The sequence below is a fragment of the Centroberyx gerrardi genome, chromosome 10 (assembly GCF_048128805.1).
Source record: "Centroberyx gerrardi isolate f3 chromosome 10, fCenGer3.hap1.cur.20231027, whole genome shotgun sequence".
In the NCBI taxonomy this organism is placed as follows: Eukaryota; Metazoa; Chordata; class Actinopteri; order Beryciformes; family Berycidae; genus Centroberyx; species Centroberyx gerrardi.
In genome coordinates, this window is record NC_136006.1 from 15,509,564 (window position 1) to 15,526,257 (window position 16,694).

Below are 16,694 nucleotides of genomic sequence, written 5' to 3' on the forward strand. Positions count from 1 at the left end.
TTTTTTTATCGCGAGGGTGATGCATTTTTATCAATACCACTGTTATCTTTTCCAAGACACTTTGCACATATGGGTGACTTTGCAAATGAATGGTGAAAACTTTAACAGTTAAAAAAAACAGTACAAGACATACATGTGAAATAATGCATTATCACGTTAGTGTGCAAGCTCTAGAACAAAACATGAAACATTTGGAATAATGGAATAGGCGTATTTATAAGCGACAGAAAAAAGAAAATGATAAAATATTAGATTTCACTTAAAAGACAAGAACAATTGGATGGGATCAAAGAGTAACTTAAAAGCAAAAGTAACGAAACAATCAATTTCATCTCCCAACACTCATCCCTGCCGGGCAGGTATAGCCTATTTATATAGTTGGGGTTTTTTTTTTCCAAATGTTTCAATGTTTGCATATTTCCCATAGACCTATAGAGGTTCCTGTAGAGGAGGTGAAAAGCAATCCTACAAAGAAGTATATACACAGTAATCTATACAAAACCAGATAAGACCATTGTTGTATGATTTATAGCATGTTTTGTAAGTTTATTGACAATGGTTTGCCTGTGTAGTTCACATTCTCCTCTGAAAAACAGTTTCCAGTATTGAATAAATGTTCAATAGCAAAATAGAAAAGGCAAAGTCCCAGATGGAGCTGTGCAAGGTGGGGTGTTAAGATGGTGGAGGTGGATATAATTTCCTGTACTTGCTCTGCATCCACACCCGGTGCATTGCAACTTTCTTTCCTCTGTTCACTTGTAGTCGCTTGTCCTCTAGATTCTGAATTTCCTCCAGTCCAGCATTGGAAAATAAATGATGTACCTCTTCTGTAAAAAGAAAGCACTGTCAGCAAAGAACTCTTTAACATGTACAAAAAAAAAATTGCAACGCTTAAGAGTTGAGGAGTTTTGAAATACCTTTTGTGAAAAAGTAAACACAAGTTCCATCTCCACGTGTGTAGAAATTCTCTGATAAGCACCGTCCTGGTAGTAAGAGGAAATATTTCATTGTCAAAAAAAATACTCAAGACACAGTATAGTATATAGCTAATATACATCACAAAAATATGAGTTAAATGAGTTAAATTTAGGCTACATATCAAAGATGCACTGCAGTATTCTGAGTTTGGGAGAGGTTTGTCACTATTTGGAGACTCACCTTTCTTAAACCTGAGCTGTGAAAAGTCATATCTGCCATAATCACGGAAGAGGAATATCCCTCCATGTTTCAGGTATGCAGACAGTCGGTTCACGACGCCTTGCATTCTGTCAATAACAGGAATAATGGAACAATAATGTTATGACAGAATTGAGTTATCGCAACTAGTGAAGATCCAGGTAGGTCTGGACAACATATTATAGTAATATATTCATTAGAGGGCTCAAAATATAAGCCTCTGGTATTAAATAACTACAAAAAAGCAAAGTATTCCAAGCTGATATAAATGTCTTATACAAACTGGATCAAATATAAACTGCAATCTCCCATGGGCTCAACATAATGGAAACATAATGTAAATATACTTGTTTTTTTTTTTTTTACATTATGAATAATGTAAAATCCCAACATCTAGGATGCAAGGGCTTTTCATGCAAACTTCCCCACTGAAAATATAGTGTACACTTAATATATTGAACTCAATATGAACACAGTACGTGACAATGGATCTGTATTTAGATGTGGAGTTGGGTTTAGTAATGACATTCAGACAAAGCCTGGGGAAAGTGAAGGGGGGGTGGAAGGGGGTCTGGCAGGTGATAAATGACATCAGGCTCCCCTATCTTTGTCTTCCAACCTTCACCTACCGCTCTGGATGAATGGAAGAAAGCACAAAGACCGCCAGAATAACATCCAGGCTCTGAGGAGGAAAGGGAAAGGAGGCCGTCTCCTCACAGATGTCATGGACGAAGGCGTGACACGCAGCGTGATCATAGTCTGGATGCTCCTATGTGAGGGAAATAAAGAAAAAACAGTTTAAATGTCACACAAATTTAAGTTCCAATTTGATTATATAGGGATTTTGGTAGCTGAAGTACAGATTGAAGCCACTGGTCAGACAGCATTTCTAGTATTGCAATTGTCTAACAATTGAATTTATTTCCCAAGCTTCATATGTATTAAAAAAAACGATTCTACCTTTTCTCCCTTGCTACTTCTTTACCTCGCACTTCTCCACCATGTAAGATATGTGTTAAATCTATTGCCTGGGCAGTGTCACTTTGACCTTTGCACTCCTTACTATTGGTTGCTTATACTAGTCTAGGAATTTAAGCATGTTCTACTGTTGCACTTATTGTAAGTCAATATGTCTAACACCATCAACTGAATGCTTAAAATGTAAGTGTAAATGTATTACTTTGAGTATCACTATGAATAATCCTATGATTATATTATCCTATCACGCAAAAAGAGAAATGAATAGTTGTCTGGTATAACTACTATAATCAGAATATGCAGGCACATATGAGGAAAAATCAACTAAATAATGACAGTCATGGATAAAGTTCTGTCTATAAGAAGTTAAATTATCAGACATAAAGTCATTTTTTAATCAATCTTTTTTTTTTTCAATTTTCAAACATGCTTTTAAGATATTCAGCTTTCATTTCAGCTGCCAAGTCATCTGTCAGTCTGATGCAATTACTTTAAATATACAAATTTCTCCTCTCCCTCCTAACTGAAACAAATGTCAAAATAAATGTAACTCAGTAAACAATGAAATGAAGAAATATACAAGTTAATTTTGGGTTGACCTTTTCCCCAAACAACATCCTCATCCAGGTCAATATATGACTGCAAGGGGAAGACCACTGCAATTAGAGTGTATAATTTGAAAACTACTTCCCACTGGTAAGGTTTTTTTAATCATACAGACTGACAGTTAGTTCAGATAGTGACAGATAGTTCTGCCTACAGACTCCTTCTCTGGTCTTATCAACTGCCACTTTCTTTATGGCTGATTCTGTAGTACATGATGTTGTGATTTGTTATGCCTGTGTTATGTGTGTGCAAACCAAATTTCCCGTACAGACAAATTAAGATTGATTTGACGTGATTACATTAGTTCTAAATTAGGACCAGATGATATTTTGGCTTCAGGCTCTTACTTTAGATGCAAAATGACTGTGTCTTTAGACTTTTGACTGTCAGTTTTAATTTAAGTGTTTTGTAATGTTAGTGTCTATATGAAATGAACAATAATAGAACAACATCGTCCCACTATTTCAGGATGCCAGTGTATTTGGACAGATTAAGATGAGATTCAGTAAGGTGGTTACTTTTCATGTACAGCCAAAAATAAAAAATCTTCATGTTCAAATCACATCTAAAACTGTGCACTAGACTCCTTATTATCAGGCTGTCTTTTCAACTTCTTTGCATTTCAATTAATCTCTATGATGATTCAGCTGTAACTAGGCACAGCTTGAAGTTATTCTGTAGCAGTATCAAGTATGTAAATTAGTGCAAGTGAATAAGGTTCTGAATTATCAAACCCGATTTGAATCATCATGCCGCTACTGGAAAACTCAAAGATTGACATGAACAACAATTTTATAGTAATGACACGAACAACAATTTTACAATAAGAAAAGAGACTACTTAATTAAATGTAAACTTAATCTGTCTAGATACTTTTGGCAAGATGAACTTGTACAAGACAGAAATAGCTGCAGTTCTTTAAATGATAATCTACTATGTCTGAAAATACCCTCAATATATTCTTAAAATGACCACAACAAGCCTGCCAGTTTCACAGAGATTTTACAGGCCTGTGTTGTTTTGAAAGATACTCATATTTGTGTTACATCCTTTACTCCTCTTCATCCCCTATGGGACATAAGGCTGCAATTTGTGTTACATGGCAAAATCCAACTAACATTGATATGGAATTTGCATATCAGTGCCCAGCGATATCAGAAATGCTCACCTTGACCAGCTGAATGGCACGCGGGGAAAAGTCACAACAGTATAAGAATGCGCCTGTTTCCCTGTGAAACAGAACAATCAAAATAACCCCTAATCATTACCTGCACAGGTAACGGTGTAACAATTAGATAAAGCAGTTAAATGATGTGCCTCCAAATCAATAATAACCCAACAAATGTATTCAAACATTTACACTTTGCAAAGAGCAACAGCCAGCAAAAGAGTTGACAAAATGCTTGACTAGCAAACAAGAATATGTATTTTGAACAAGTGCCTCTAATTTCTATACTACACAAAGGAGACTAATGGACTGCCAACTGTTTATTTTCCCTTTCATACAGGAACTCTTAATAGGATTATGCACAGAAGTCAAGATTTAAGACTTCCTGTTCTTTATTTTCTTTTCCTGGCCTTGCAAAGTGCTCTAGACAAAATGTTTCGCCTTCTATGAAAAACATGTCATATTCGGGCAATGACTGCCTGCTTGGAAAAACAAATATACAGGACAGGACAGGACTGGAAATCCATGGTTAATTCCAACAAAGAAAAAGACAAAAGTGCCAATGGGAAATTGGCAAAAAAAAAGTGTTGCTTATACATGCAATATCTCCAAAAATATACTCACTTGATTGAATTAACGATAGGGAACACACTGTTACCCACCCCACATCCAACCTGTGAAGAGAAAATATTTCATTGATAATTCTGCCTACAGAAACCTGACAAAGCAACTTTGGATGTGAAATCATTCAGCGCTTTCTGCACAGTATCTTATAACCTACTTTATATTTTACAGTGGTGCAGTGGCCCATGTACAACAGTCTGCATTACAGCAATCAAAATCAAGGTCAGTAAACGTGAACGTATTTATAAACCTCCAAGATCTTGAAAGACGCATGCTGTCCAGGGAAAGAAGAAGGTTGTGTGGCAGCTTCATTTTCTAGCTCCTCTCCATGACAGGAGCGTTGGCATCCAGGAGTGTCTGCTTTTCTGTGCTGGTGAGTGGGACTGCCATGTTGACCGTGCCTGCCAGACCCACTAGGTTGTGGGTTCGCGGCTGGTTGCCCACCCTGACACCCACTCGTGTCGAGGCTTTCTGCACCCAAAGGAAGCAGCTCCGGGAATTCCAAAAACAGCCACTTGCGATCTTTGAAGAATTTGTCCTGGTGCGTCCCATAAAACTTGTCCCAGTACCTGCAAGCCTCTGTGTCATATTTACCTGAGTGGAGGGAATTTGAGCACATTTTCAAGTTACATTTTTTTTGCCATGTAACTCCAATCAAATCTAAATCTATAATAATAATATAATCTAATCTAGAATAAATTCTTGTTTACCTTGTTCTTGTAAAGGGATTTGTACGCGGGAATTTTCTTCTGCCTTTTGACGAGCGTTTTCTTTCTCCTCCTCTGTCCACTGAACATGATCCCTGAAACATGATGCAGTTCAGTTAGGGATGTGCAACACTCCAGATGGTCAATGACTTACTAATTGTGCAATATGGAAATAAATTGTAATTGTTTCCATACTAAAAAAAAAACATTTTATGTATACTTCAGAAAATGCTTAGAGATGTTGTATTTGTAGATGATATGCTTTCAAAATATTTTCTGAGTTGATTGTCAACAGCACATAGAAAGAATGTATTTCCAGTGTCAAAATGTGATGTATATTTGGAATGTATGCAGTATGGGTTCCCAGCAAAACATATTTGAAATGCCCAGCTAGGCATTTGAAACTAGAACATCTCATTGAAGCTCTCAACTGAAACCCCAAATTTCTGTTAGCTGTTGTTAAAAGTGAGCAGGCCTATACTGTAATCCCATCATCTACATATATGGCATATGGTATTTAAGCTTATAGGTGGGTAAACTACTCAGTGGCAGGTGTAACCAAGTGATTGACACAGAGAAACCTCAGTGTCACGCGTCAGTCAGATAAGGTACCCAGAAAAAGAGGAGTGTATATTGTTATACCAGCCCATATATACCCGACTACAACACTGACCACATGTTGTGCTTGAAGATGTCCTCAGGATCGGTCAGAAGCCTTGATCCCAGTGGAGCAGAAGGTCTTCCTCCACTGCTGTTCAGTCTCATGGACAATCTGCTGAAAACCTGAGCCACTACGGCTGGAGAGAGGCTCCGCAGTGTATGCATTTATTCTGCAAAACTGAAAAAAGAGGTGAATCATTTCAGGCAAAACTGCATACAAACATTCTCTCTGTCTCTCTCTCACACACACAAACACACACACATACATAAACACACACACGCTTTCAAATGTAACATCACACTGATGCAACAAATGCTAATAAAAGCTGTGATATAAACATGTTTATCACATTCCAAACAAAGTGCGAGTATAGTTGATATACAGCTTGTTCAGTGTAAAACTACCTGATACAAATAGCTGTTGAGAGGATATATGATTTACTAGATTGCACATTGCACAAAAGTTGCACACTGAGGAAAAAACGTGCTCATACTTGCTACTGCTACTTGACTCACCTGCTCCTCTGAGTTACTGTTGCCAAAGACTTTTAATCGCTCACTTTCACTTTCATTTTTTTCTATTCACCATCTCTGTCATGTTACCTTTCTGTCATCATTTTGCTCCCGGATGACAACCGGATATCATGAACCGCAACCGGAAACGAGAGTTACAAAAACTACAAAAATGGCGCGGGAGTGGCAGCTAGCTAACTAACTAAACGCTACAGCGGTCAACATGCAACGTTACTACACTACCTCATTTTTTAACTATTGATTACACTCCGTTTCTTATACATACAAACTACGCTGGACCACATATCGGTTAATTCAGGTCACATTTAGTGAACTAGGTAAGACTTGTGAAGTGAAGTTACGATAGTGAGGTTCGTGAGCTCAACCGCGCTACACAGTTGTGAACTTTTCCATTTACAAACTCAGAGCAGGTGGCTATGTTGGAGAGATCCAGGCTCGGTAAGGTTTGTTATCTCGGGTTGGGCAACCAAATTGCTCCTACCTGGCGTTTGTTGCGGTTCAGCTTCCCTGTGCCATGCTCCAGAGCCGTCCTCGTCCTCTAGCTCCAAGTGCCACTTAGTGATGGCGCCTCACCGGAGGAAGAGCAACGCCGCCGAGCTGCTGAGCCTGAGGAGAAGAGGAGTCCGTGATGCTGGGACTCTGTCCAGGCAGAACATGAGGATCCTCAGAGGTGTTGTCCTCCAGGTAGTGAGCAACACACTGTGTTCAAGTACTTATTGTGACTGCTTTCAGTGAACATTTTAGGGAACATATACTTTTATTGTTATTCATTGTAGGATAACAGAAGTTTCATCAAAGTATGGAGCAAGACCTCAAAATCTACAATAACGTATGAGAATGGGAAAATCTACTTTGAAAATTACCAGAGTTGCTACAGTTGGTAAGTGTTTCCTGGCCTTTCTCCCTACAGATTGCAGTTTACACTTAATGTACAAAATATTGGGGTCTCTTAATCTGATGTGAAGTACACTGATGAGGTGAACCCAGGTAAAAGCCATTATCCATTATTGATTTCCTTTATTAAATCTATACCTATCACAAACGAGGAGCTGTAGATAAAGAGAAGCAGGTGAGTAAGAAGAGAAGGATGTTTAAGCTTTAAGACAATTGAGATGTGGATTGTGCTGCTGCATCTCAATATCAAGAAGATGTCCCTAATAGTTTGCACAGTCAGTGTATATCTATAGGCTTGTGCTTAATAACATGGACAACAGGATAAAATGTTTATATTTTGACACACAATGAGTGAATGAGTCTTCTGGTTTCAGTGTTCATTCAGAGCCTGAAGTTCTGTACAAGTTGCCCAAGCGGTCCAAATTGGAGAAAATTGAAGATGCGTTGCTGTGTCAGAGCCCACTTGTAAGTGAAACTGAACACCTCATTTAAATTCAGTCAGACATTTTATCACTCAACTTGCAATGAGTAGAATTTTACTAAGATTGATTCAGACTATGTTTTTGAAAACTCGCCCTTGTGTGTTCTTATTGACAGGACAAAGCGTTAGCCTCTCCCTCTGATCAGAAACCCAGCCTCCTGGCTTTGACGGCCAATAACTGGCTGTGTCGCCTTTCAGCTGAAACGGGAGCAGAACTCCAGAGAGTTTATCTCTCCCCACACCACAAGTTCAGGTATCTCCCACTTTGTGAGTTCTGTGCTCCTTGAGTTTGAGGTTTATTTTCAGTTTTACTTCATTATATAAGCCTGCTAACCTTATGTGTTCCTACTTTTGGTAGGTACCTTGGCTGGGATGTTGCTCAGGAGACATTTTATGTCAAGTCCATTCAAAACAAAGGAACATCTTCGGCACGACAGGTAATGTTAATCTGTATTTATTTATTTGTTGATTTATTTATACTTTTGTGGCATTTCGAAAGTGACAGGAGAGTGTATAACAGGTACAAGCCCATGGTTCCCGCTGCTCATTGAATTTCTGGATTATCATGAATTTTGAAAGGTATATTCCGGACATTAAAGTCATAAATTAAGGAAGGAATAAATATGAAATCATATAATAGGCCTACCAGGGATTTTTACAGTATCATTAGCCCAGGATGGGAAACCTGATGTGGACAGGACATTGTATGTGCAACAGTGGCGTGCACAGACTCTCTAAGAGGCAGAGGCAAAAAATGAAAAAGCGCCACCTATTCTGCCCGCACCAACCTGAAGCCACCTGGGTTTGGGGGGCGTAAGTGCATACTGATATAGCCCCCCAACTGGGTTGGAGTGAATATTAATTTAGGCTGAATTAGGTCACACACACAAACACACACACACACACACACACACACCTTACACAAGAGTGTGTCTTTCAGTGGCATGGACACTTTCTTTTTCATTTTTTATTAGTGTTAGGGCCGTTAGTGTTGTTGCAGTTTCTTTGCACTCCATTTGATGAACAAACCAAACCCTCCCTCCTCTCCAGGTTAACCCTAACATGTCACATAAACACCAGTAAATAGGTTAAAATAACTGATGATTAATGATGATTAATCAAATCAAAACTTGGATACCAACTCTTACTCTACGATTAATCTTTTATTTATGATTCTGAACTCACATTTAAATAAATTAAAGTATATTTCTTCAGAAAGTACATTTACTAAAGTGCTGTACCTCAAGTACAAATTTGAGGTACTGTCACTTTACTTGAGTATTTCCATTAGCTGTTGCTAGCCTCGCAGGGCTTAAACTTGATGGCCTGCTCCTCCAGTTCTTGGCCGAGGTCACTCTTCTCTGCCTCGCAGGCCTTAAATTTGATTGCGTGCTGCTCCATGTCTTGGCGCAGGTCACTCTTTTCGGCCTCGCAGTCCTTAAACTGGATGGCCTGCTCCTCCGGTTCTTGACGGAGGTCCCTCTTCTCTGCCTCGCAGGCCTTAAACTCGATGGCCTGCTCCTCTGGTTCTTGGCGGAGGTCACTCTTCTCGGCCTTGCAGGCCTCAAACCTGATGGCCTGCTCCTCCATGTCTTGGCGGAGGGCTTCATTTTCAGCCCTGCAGGCCTTGATCATCTTGGCTAGCTTATAGGGGCTGTGGAGCTCCTCCACTTTTTTGCAGAGGGCTTCATTGTCAGCCTCGCAAGCCACAAACTTGATGCCCTGCTCCACCATGTCTTGGTGAAGGGCTTTCTTTTCAGCCTCACAGGCCTTGAGCTTCATGGCTAGCTCATAGAGGCTCCAGCCCTGGCTGTGATCTTCTGGTTCTTCCACGTGGCTCCAGCCCTGGCTGTGATCTTCTGGTTCTTCCACGTGGCTCCAGCCCTGGCTGTGATCTTCTGGTTCTTCCACGTGGCTCCAGCCCTGGCTGTAGTCTTCTGGTTCTTCCACGTGGCTCCAGCCCTGGCTGTAGTCTTCTGGTTCCTCCATGTGGCTCCAGCCCTGGCTGTAGTCTTCTGGTTCCTCCATGTGGCTCCAGCCCTGGCTGTAGTCTTCTGGTTCCTCCATGTGGCTCCAGCCCTGGCTGTAGTCTTCTGGTTCCTCCATGTGGCTCCAGCCCTGGCTGTAGTCTTCTGGTTCCTCCATGTGGCTCCAGCCCTGGCTGTAGTCTTCTGGTTCTTCCATGCGGCTCCAGCCCTGGCTGTAGTCTTCTGGTTCCTCCATGCGGCTCCAGCCCTGGCTGTAGCCTTCTGGTTCTTCCATGCGGCTCCAGCCCTGGCTGTAGTCTTCTAGTTCCTCCATGCGGCTCCAGCCCTGGCTGTAGTCTTCTGGTTCTTCCATGCGGCTCCAGCCCTGGCTGTAGTCTTCTGGTTCCTCCATGTGGCTCCAGCCCTATATAAGGTTCCTCCTGTGTCCACACTGTGATTCTGGGACGTGCAGAGAGTTCTTCAGGGGCAGGTGCTCAATTGAAACAAGGGGCATCTACAGTGTCAAACAATTTGTGGAATAATCTCTGTGTTTTAGGAGTGCAGCAATGCAGTGTTGTTATATCCCTATACTCATCTGTTATATTTGCTTCCATCACCTCCATTTCCATCTCTTGTCTTTCTGTCTCACTGTCGTCTTCTTCCTCCCCCTCATCTCTTTGCATTTCTGTCTGCCTGTGCTAAATATTAAATAAAATTTAAAAAACTAAATTTCTCTTAATGATGATTTATTTGGGCAGGTCTAATGATGCTCTGTAGTGATTTTCATCTAATTTGTGCAAAGTATGTGGGACTAGTTAGATTTAATTAGTTTTACAGTTTTTAATAGAAACAGAATGGCGATACCAGCGTATGAAAGTTTTGTCTTGTTTGGGCTGATAACCTCAGAAAATTACAGAGCTGTAGCATGTTGATTTTTTTATGATTTTTTTTTTTTTAAAGTTCTGGACTATTTGCCCCATACTTTGGTGAGTGTTGTTTGGCATGGGACTGGAGCTATGTGCCAAGTTTGGTGATTTTTCATGCATGGGAAGGCAGTTTTAGTAAGAAAGAAAGATAGAATAATAATAATAATAATACATGCAAACACAATAGGGACCGGCAGCAGAGCTGCTGCCGGCCCCTAATAAAAGGATGCTCTGATGAAGGTGTAATACTGAAACGTGTTAGTACTCATGGCCAAAAAATAAATTGATGTAAATGAGGTGATGTCTTTTTGTTAGGTCTTTTCCATTATAATATTGGTGTGCTGCTTTTTTTTCAACTTGAACTCTGATCATTGAAGTCCAGCACCCAGCTACAAAGTAGCCTTTTGGAAGAAGCGCACCTGTTTCTATTTTGTAATGGAAAAAATAATGTTAGCAAACGAGAGAATCTGAGCTACTGGGCTAAGAAAGTTAGCAGCAGCATCAAGCTAGCTAGCAGTAGTCAATTCGGTCCAAATTTCAATTAGCTGCATTGATTCACTGACAGCCTACATGCTAAGAAATAATAGCAGGATATGTAATATATTGGCAGGTTTAAGTAATGGCTATAGGGGCAATGCACTGTGCAGACGATCTCATTTGTGTTTTGCATTTGCTCAAATAGTTTTACTCGTGTCGCTACAATTTATTAACTATTTGGAAAATGCCTAAAATAAAATAATAAAATTATACTGGTAGGGGCATTTTGTTCAATTAAGGGAAAAGGGGCAGGTGCCCAAGCACCCCTCTGCACGTGCCTGATGTGCAAGCCTGAGCAGGATGAACCAGTTTTAACTGTTTTAAACATGCTTATCATATAGCTGGGAGAAAAAAACAATTTCACCTTTTTAATTTCTACATTTCACAGGCAGGAATCGATCAGAATACTCTGATGCACCTGGCCATCTTTCATGTTTTCCCATTGCAAATTGTGGGCATTATGGAGATCAACAAAAAGGTATGCAAACTTGTTTGTATTTTCATACCTTTTTTCAAATTTGCTTATGGGAGTCATATAGAGCTGTTAAAGTATTCACAAATCTTAATCTTTCAGGTGTTTGGGAATGGTGTTACTGATGTTGTTCTGTCTCAAGGTGTCCTTGCGGTCTCCTACAGCACCAAGTCAGTGAAGCTGTACAGCTTTGAGCACATTGTGAATAAGGTACATATCTTTTAATCCTTAAAGAACTAGGTAACTGTCCGTTTTGATAATAGGATAGTCAATAGGATAGCATCAGAAATAAAAAAAATGTTCTCCTTTTAATATTTACATATTTGTTTGTTATTCTTTTTCTGGCTGCTCACAGCTCTGTCAATCTGAAAACATTTCACCTGAAATCCTCTTTTGTTTTTTTGTTTTTTTCAGTACATGACAAAGAAATTGGCACTTGGAGAGCAGAGTTCATTTCATGGGGGCAAAACAGTGGGAGAAGCTCCTTTCGGTATCCCAGTGAATATCCACTTCAAGGGTGGGGCAGTTGTTCAGTCCAGACTGACAGTATGTCTTTGTGTCTGAAAGATTTTTATTAGACCATCATGCCCCCTATGAGCGGGAATGTTTTTCCTCTGAGAAACAAAACAGATTTTTTTCATCCTTATTCCACAGATTGCCCTCCAGTGCTTTTCGAGGTGTCATGCTCTGATAACAGTGTACTGATCGGAGGCTACCCATGGCACTACATCTGTACACCTCCACATAAGAATCACAAGGGGACTCACCACATCTGTTCACTCAACGACAGCACTCTGGTATTTTCAAAAAAATTAACTTCGAAAGAATTAACTATACAGTATACAATTTTTAAATAAAAATGGTAGTTTCAGTATGAAATCTAGAATGTGTTTGACTATAATAAATACACGTCCCCCAGACTGTTGTGTGATAGAGTATCTGCCTACAAATTGGTTGGAGCCTATTGAAGGTGTCAGTTTAAGGGCCACAGATGTTTCTGACAGTCTTTGTCTTCAGCTGTTAGACACAGCAGGACAGAACCAAAATGTCCCAATCAAGACCGTACAAAATGGCCTAAGCTGTTTTGTGCAGCATTTTTGCTACATGTCTCAAACAGTTTCTCTCTGTATTCCTTTTTTTTTTTTTTTTAGATACTTACGAGAGATTACTGTTTTCCTACATTTCAGTTCACATCCCTGTTTGGATATAGTTGCACCTGATTCAATGTAGATTTCACAAAGGATTTGGTTTTTCCACATTATGACATCTCAAAGGACAGATCAGATTTGTTTTACTTTCTTACGTTTGTCAACAACGAAGTCTGCATAATAAATTGAGAAAAAAATAAATAAATAAATTGAGTTTAAACCACTGCAATTTCCAAAACACAGGAGGCTGCACTAGTGTCTTTGCCCCTGATGAAGGCAGCCTTCCTGTTGAGACATTGGTAAAAAATAAAAGCTTGCAGTGTAACAGAGAAATTAATGTGTGGTTGTATTTTCAAATATTGTGCACTACACACCATTAGCAGGGACAGTATTAATCCAATTGTGTGTTTTCCCTTACCTTTCCCAGACTGAGCAAATTCTAAGCATTATATTCACCTCCCTTGAAGAGACATAATATAGTAATAGCTTTGTCCACATGTATGTAATTCATAATCTCTGATATTGTTTCTGTCTTGCAGCCCTAGTGACAACTGTACAGTTAATGAATTTATGTTATAGTTTTTTTTTACAACTGCATTACTTTGTATTCTTGTGAAATTAGGCAACAAATGGAATACAAGATATGAACTGCTGCTCTCTGGAGACGGATTGGATCTCCTTCCACCCTGATGACTCGGGAAGAATCATTCATGTTGGACCTAGCACCATAAAGTGAGTACCACTGTCAACTCTTGCATATAAAAATGAAGATAGTGTAAGGTAACAGTACTGAAAGTTCTCTTTTGTTGTAAAAAAAGAAAGGCATCCTAAGACATTCTTTTAGAATAAAGGTTTAAAGCCTTGAATGTGTTCCGGCCTTAGTCTTTGTCCCTACATGCAACAAAACCATGTTGTTGGGTGCATACAATGATCCAGTTTTTATTTCTTTTTTTTCTCCAAGTGTCCTAAAAATTCTCAGTGAGCTGAACAGCGGTTTGCCATCTAAAGTAGTTGAGGATTTCTCCATCACTACACGTAGAAACAACAGTGTGAGTGTAATACTTATTTACTTATTAGACCTACTATGTGCAGTGCTGACTGTGCACATTTAGTTCACACATGTATGATGTGTATTCACTGCAGCATTCATGAGAAATCCCATGCAATGACTCCCTACCTAAAACAGAGCCACATGGTTGATTATCTCATCACTGTAGAAAGGTAAATGTGTGTTCATTTTCTTTGTGTGTTCAATTTTTCCATCTACTGTAGGCTGCCTCCCAGGTCAGTGTCACTTCCTCGGGCCGCACAGTGAAGAGACGATTTCATCAGCTGGATGATGACCCAGAGCAAGAGGTATCAAATGATTATGCTTGTGTCATCAATCCGCTAGCCCTACAAACAATATACTGGGGGAGGTATGTGTGGTATTTGTCTTCTGCTTTAACAAAAACGTATTCAAAAGTGGAAGCACAGTCTAAATGGTCCAAATAAATTATCAGTTATTACATTTATTCAGAAGCCAGCACATAAAACAGCCCTCACATGATGCTAAAATGCTAAAATCATCCCTCCAAGTTTCATCAAAATCGGATTAGTGATGTCTGAGATATCACATTTGAGGTAAAACTTTTGACCTTTAATTATTGCACCTCCATTAGGCCAGTCAGTGTAATTTGTAAGGATAGTTGAATCTGTGTACTGGACTAATGTTGTAGGAGTTAACCTGTCATTTTGAAATTTTGACCTTTTAATTATAGCGCCCGCACCAGGCCAATCAGTGTAATGTTTTTAAACACGGCCGGTTGCACAAAACACCTTAAGTTTTCTCCTTAAGTATGACACTTAAGGCTTAATTTGTCCTTAGCTGAGGGACTTACTTAAGGGTGTTGCACAGAATCCCTTAAAAGGTTTCCTTAGTTAAGGAAAAACGTTAAGGCATTTACTGCATTGAAAGAGATTTTATAGCGGTAAAATTCTACAGTTTCCATGGAGACCGTTTGTTTGCTTGCACTTGCGCTTGTGATACCTGTTATCGCCTCACCTGTTATCGTCTCACAAAGTTGGCCTATAGATAGTAAAAACAATGGCAGAAGAAAAGACGACAAGAAAACCAAATTGGTCAGAGGAGGAAAAGATTATACTTCTGGAGGAATACAATAAAAGAAAGCACATACTAAAAAATAAATTTGATCCACAAATAACAGCAAACAGAAAACAACGAATGTGGGAGGAAATTGCAACGAAAAAGTCTGGTGAAGAGGTCCATCCAAGAGGTCCAAAAAAAATACGACAACTTGTCTGTTCTGGCCAAAAAAGCGAGTCAGAGGTACCTTAAGTTTTTTTCCTTACTTTGGTTGCTAAGGTCTTTTGTGCAACGGTTTAACTAACTTTAAGGGACTCCTTAAGTATAAGACCAAGATAAGGAGAAAACCTTAAATACTTAAGTGAACATTTTAAGGAAACCTTAAGGAGAAGACTTAAGGGTGTTTTGTGCAACCGATTTTATTTTAAGGAAACCTTTAAGGAAACTCGGACTGTAAGGAAAATCTTAACTTAAGGTGTTTTGTGCAACCGGCGAAAACAGTGTAAAGATGCATCACCCTTCCAAGTTCCATCAAAATTACACCAGTGGTGTCTATATATATATATATATATATATATATATATATGTGTATATAATTTAGTAGATGTTTATATGACGCTTCCTACACCAACGAACCACATCAAATGCCCCATTTAAAATGTAAAAAAAAAACATTGCCTTTAATTGGACAGACCTTCCGTATGGTGGAGTATGAAGATGAGCTGGACCTTCTGGCAGTAGTGGTAACAGACGGAGAGGAGGGGGAAGGCAGAGCCGAGGTTCGACTGCATGACAACAAGAGCGGGGCGTTGCTCAGGACGGTTCGTCTGGTGGAGCCTTGGGATGAGGTGAGTGGCTGACATTACTGTGCCAGTACATGAAGCTGAAGTGCCTGTGTATATAGATTCATGTGTGCTCTGTCTATTGTTTCAGACTTACCGACACGAGTTGTTCTTTGACAAAGAGACAATTGTTCATATTGAACAAAAGAACAGTAACTTCTGCTGCCATGTCTACAAACTCCAGGCCACCAGAAAATAAGTGTCTGGTGCAAAGGTGACTTCAGGTGCTGGAAATCACGTAATGGTGATATGAGAATCTACTTTTGTTAAGATTTTGTAAATATTTGTTTCTGACTTATCTCTTGTACTGTTTTTCTGTAAAACTGACAATGCTGGGCCTGGCATTCACATCTGGATTTGTTCTGTCATTTCTCCTGTTGTGCTAAATTAGTATTGATCAACTTGATACTAAAATAAGTTGGTTATCTATGATCTGATGTAATAAAAATGAAAAATAAAAAAACCCATTGTCAGCTACTGTGTATTTCTGCCAACTACTATCTGTCCATTAGCATCACGCTTGTTCAAATATGGAGATATTTAATGTATAACAACAGGGATTTTTGGCGCTTTCATATGTAATATTTAGTCATGATTCTAATCTGTGCAATGGGTTTCTCATGTTTTTAGTTCCATCCACAAATATGTTGGTACAACCAGAGCTGGCGATATTTGAAACTGCAGCTACAATACCAAGCTATAGCTGGTTCTTCTAAGTTCTGTAATGTTTTGCATTGTGGACTTGTTTGTGTGAATTTGCAATTGAGATTTTGGTGCACTATGCCACCTTTCTATGTCTGGTTTAGCCATTAGGGCCTTTCAAAGTTAGAAAATTTGCCCTTTTTAATGTGAAGGTTCATCCCTCCAAGTTTTGTCAAAATCCGATCA

The 16,694-nt window shown here is 39.3% G+C and overlaps 2 protein-coding genes across 3 annotated transcripts; one reads left to right on the plus strand and one right to left on the minus strand.

Annotated features, from left to right (window-relative positions):
* Positions 1 to 570: 570 nt before the first annotated feature.
* Positions 571 to 6,995, minus strand: mettl8 (methyltransferase 8, methylcytidine). 2 transcript variants are annotated; one of them, XM_078286025.1, is made up of 10 exons: positions 6,935 to 6,995; positions 5,933 to 6,097; positions 5,263 to 5,354; positions 4,803 to 5,146; positions 4,553 to 4,602; positions 3,929 to 3,989; positions 1,806 to 1,945; positions 1,159 to 1,265; positions 918 to 983; positions 571 to 827 (listed from the first exon to the last, which is right to left on the minus strand). In XM_078286025.1, exons 2-10 carry the CDS (start codon positions 6,082 to 6,084, stop codon positions 673 to 675), a joined length of 1,167 nt encoding a protein of 388 aa, XP_078142151.1. In that variant the 5' UTR covers positions 6,085 to 6,097; positions 6,935 to 6,995; the 3' UTR covers positions 571 to 672. The 2 variants fall into 2 exon arrangements, with proteins under 2 accessions (XP_078142151.1, XP_078142152.1); XM_078286026.1 differs by lacking the exon at positions 6,935 to 6,995 and adding an exon at positions 6,436 to 6,535.
* dcaf17 (ddb1 and cul4 associated factor 17) lies at positions 6,637 to 16,237 on the plus strand. Its single transcript, XM_071917910.2, has 14 exons — positions 6,637 to 7,137; positions 7,230 to 7,333; positions 7,722 to 7,812; positions 7,945 to 8,081; positions 8,187 to 8,265; positions 11,647 to 11,736; positions 11,833 to 11,940; positions 12,145 to 12,247; positions 12,385 to 12,527; positions 13,501 to 13,610; positions 13,840 to 13,927; positions 14,151 to 14,234; positions 15,657 to 15,812; positions 15,898 to 16,237. The coding sequence occupies exons 1-14, from the start codon at positions 7,015 to 7,017 to the stop codon at positions 16,003 to 16,005; spliced, it is 1,524 nt and encodes a 507-aa protein (XP_071774011.1). The 5' UTR covers positions 6,637 to 7,014; the 3' UTR covers positions 16,006 to 16,237.
* The last annotated feature ends 457 nt before the right edge of the window (positions 16,238 to 16,694 follow it).

What these genes read in the sequence shown, in the direction of transcription:
- dcaf17 (XM_071917910.2), top strand. Translation starts at nt 7,015, where the DNA reads ATGGCGCCTCACCGGAGGAAGAGCAACGCCGCCGAGCTGCTGAGCCTG. An exon ending in TTATGGAGATCAACAAAAAG is followed by an intron (nt 11,737 to 11,832) that starts GTATGCAAACTT and finishes TTAATCTTTCAG; the next exon opens with GTGTTTGGGAATGGTGTTAC. An exon ending in GTTGGACCTAGCACCATAAA is followed by an intron (nt 13,611 to 13,839) that starts GTGAGTACCACT and finishes TTTTTCTCCAAG; the next exon opens with TGTCCTAAAAATTCTCAGTG.
- mettl8 (XM_078286025.1), bottom strand. Translation starts at nt 6,084, where the DNA reads ATGCATACACTGCGGAGCCTCTCTCCAGCCGTAGTGGCTCAGGTTTTC. An exon ending in TCTTCCATTCATCCAGAGCG is followed by an intron (nt 1,266 to 1,805) that starts GTAGGTGAAGGT and finishes TGTTATTGACAG; the next exon opens with AATGCAAGGCGTCGTGAACC. An exon ending in TGTTTACTTTTTCACAAAAG is followed by an intron (nt 828 to 917) that starts GTATTTCAAAAC and finishes TTCTTTTTACAG; the next exon opens with AAGAGGTACATCATTTATTT.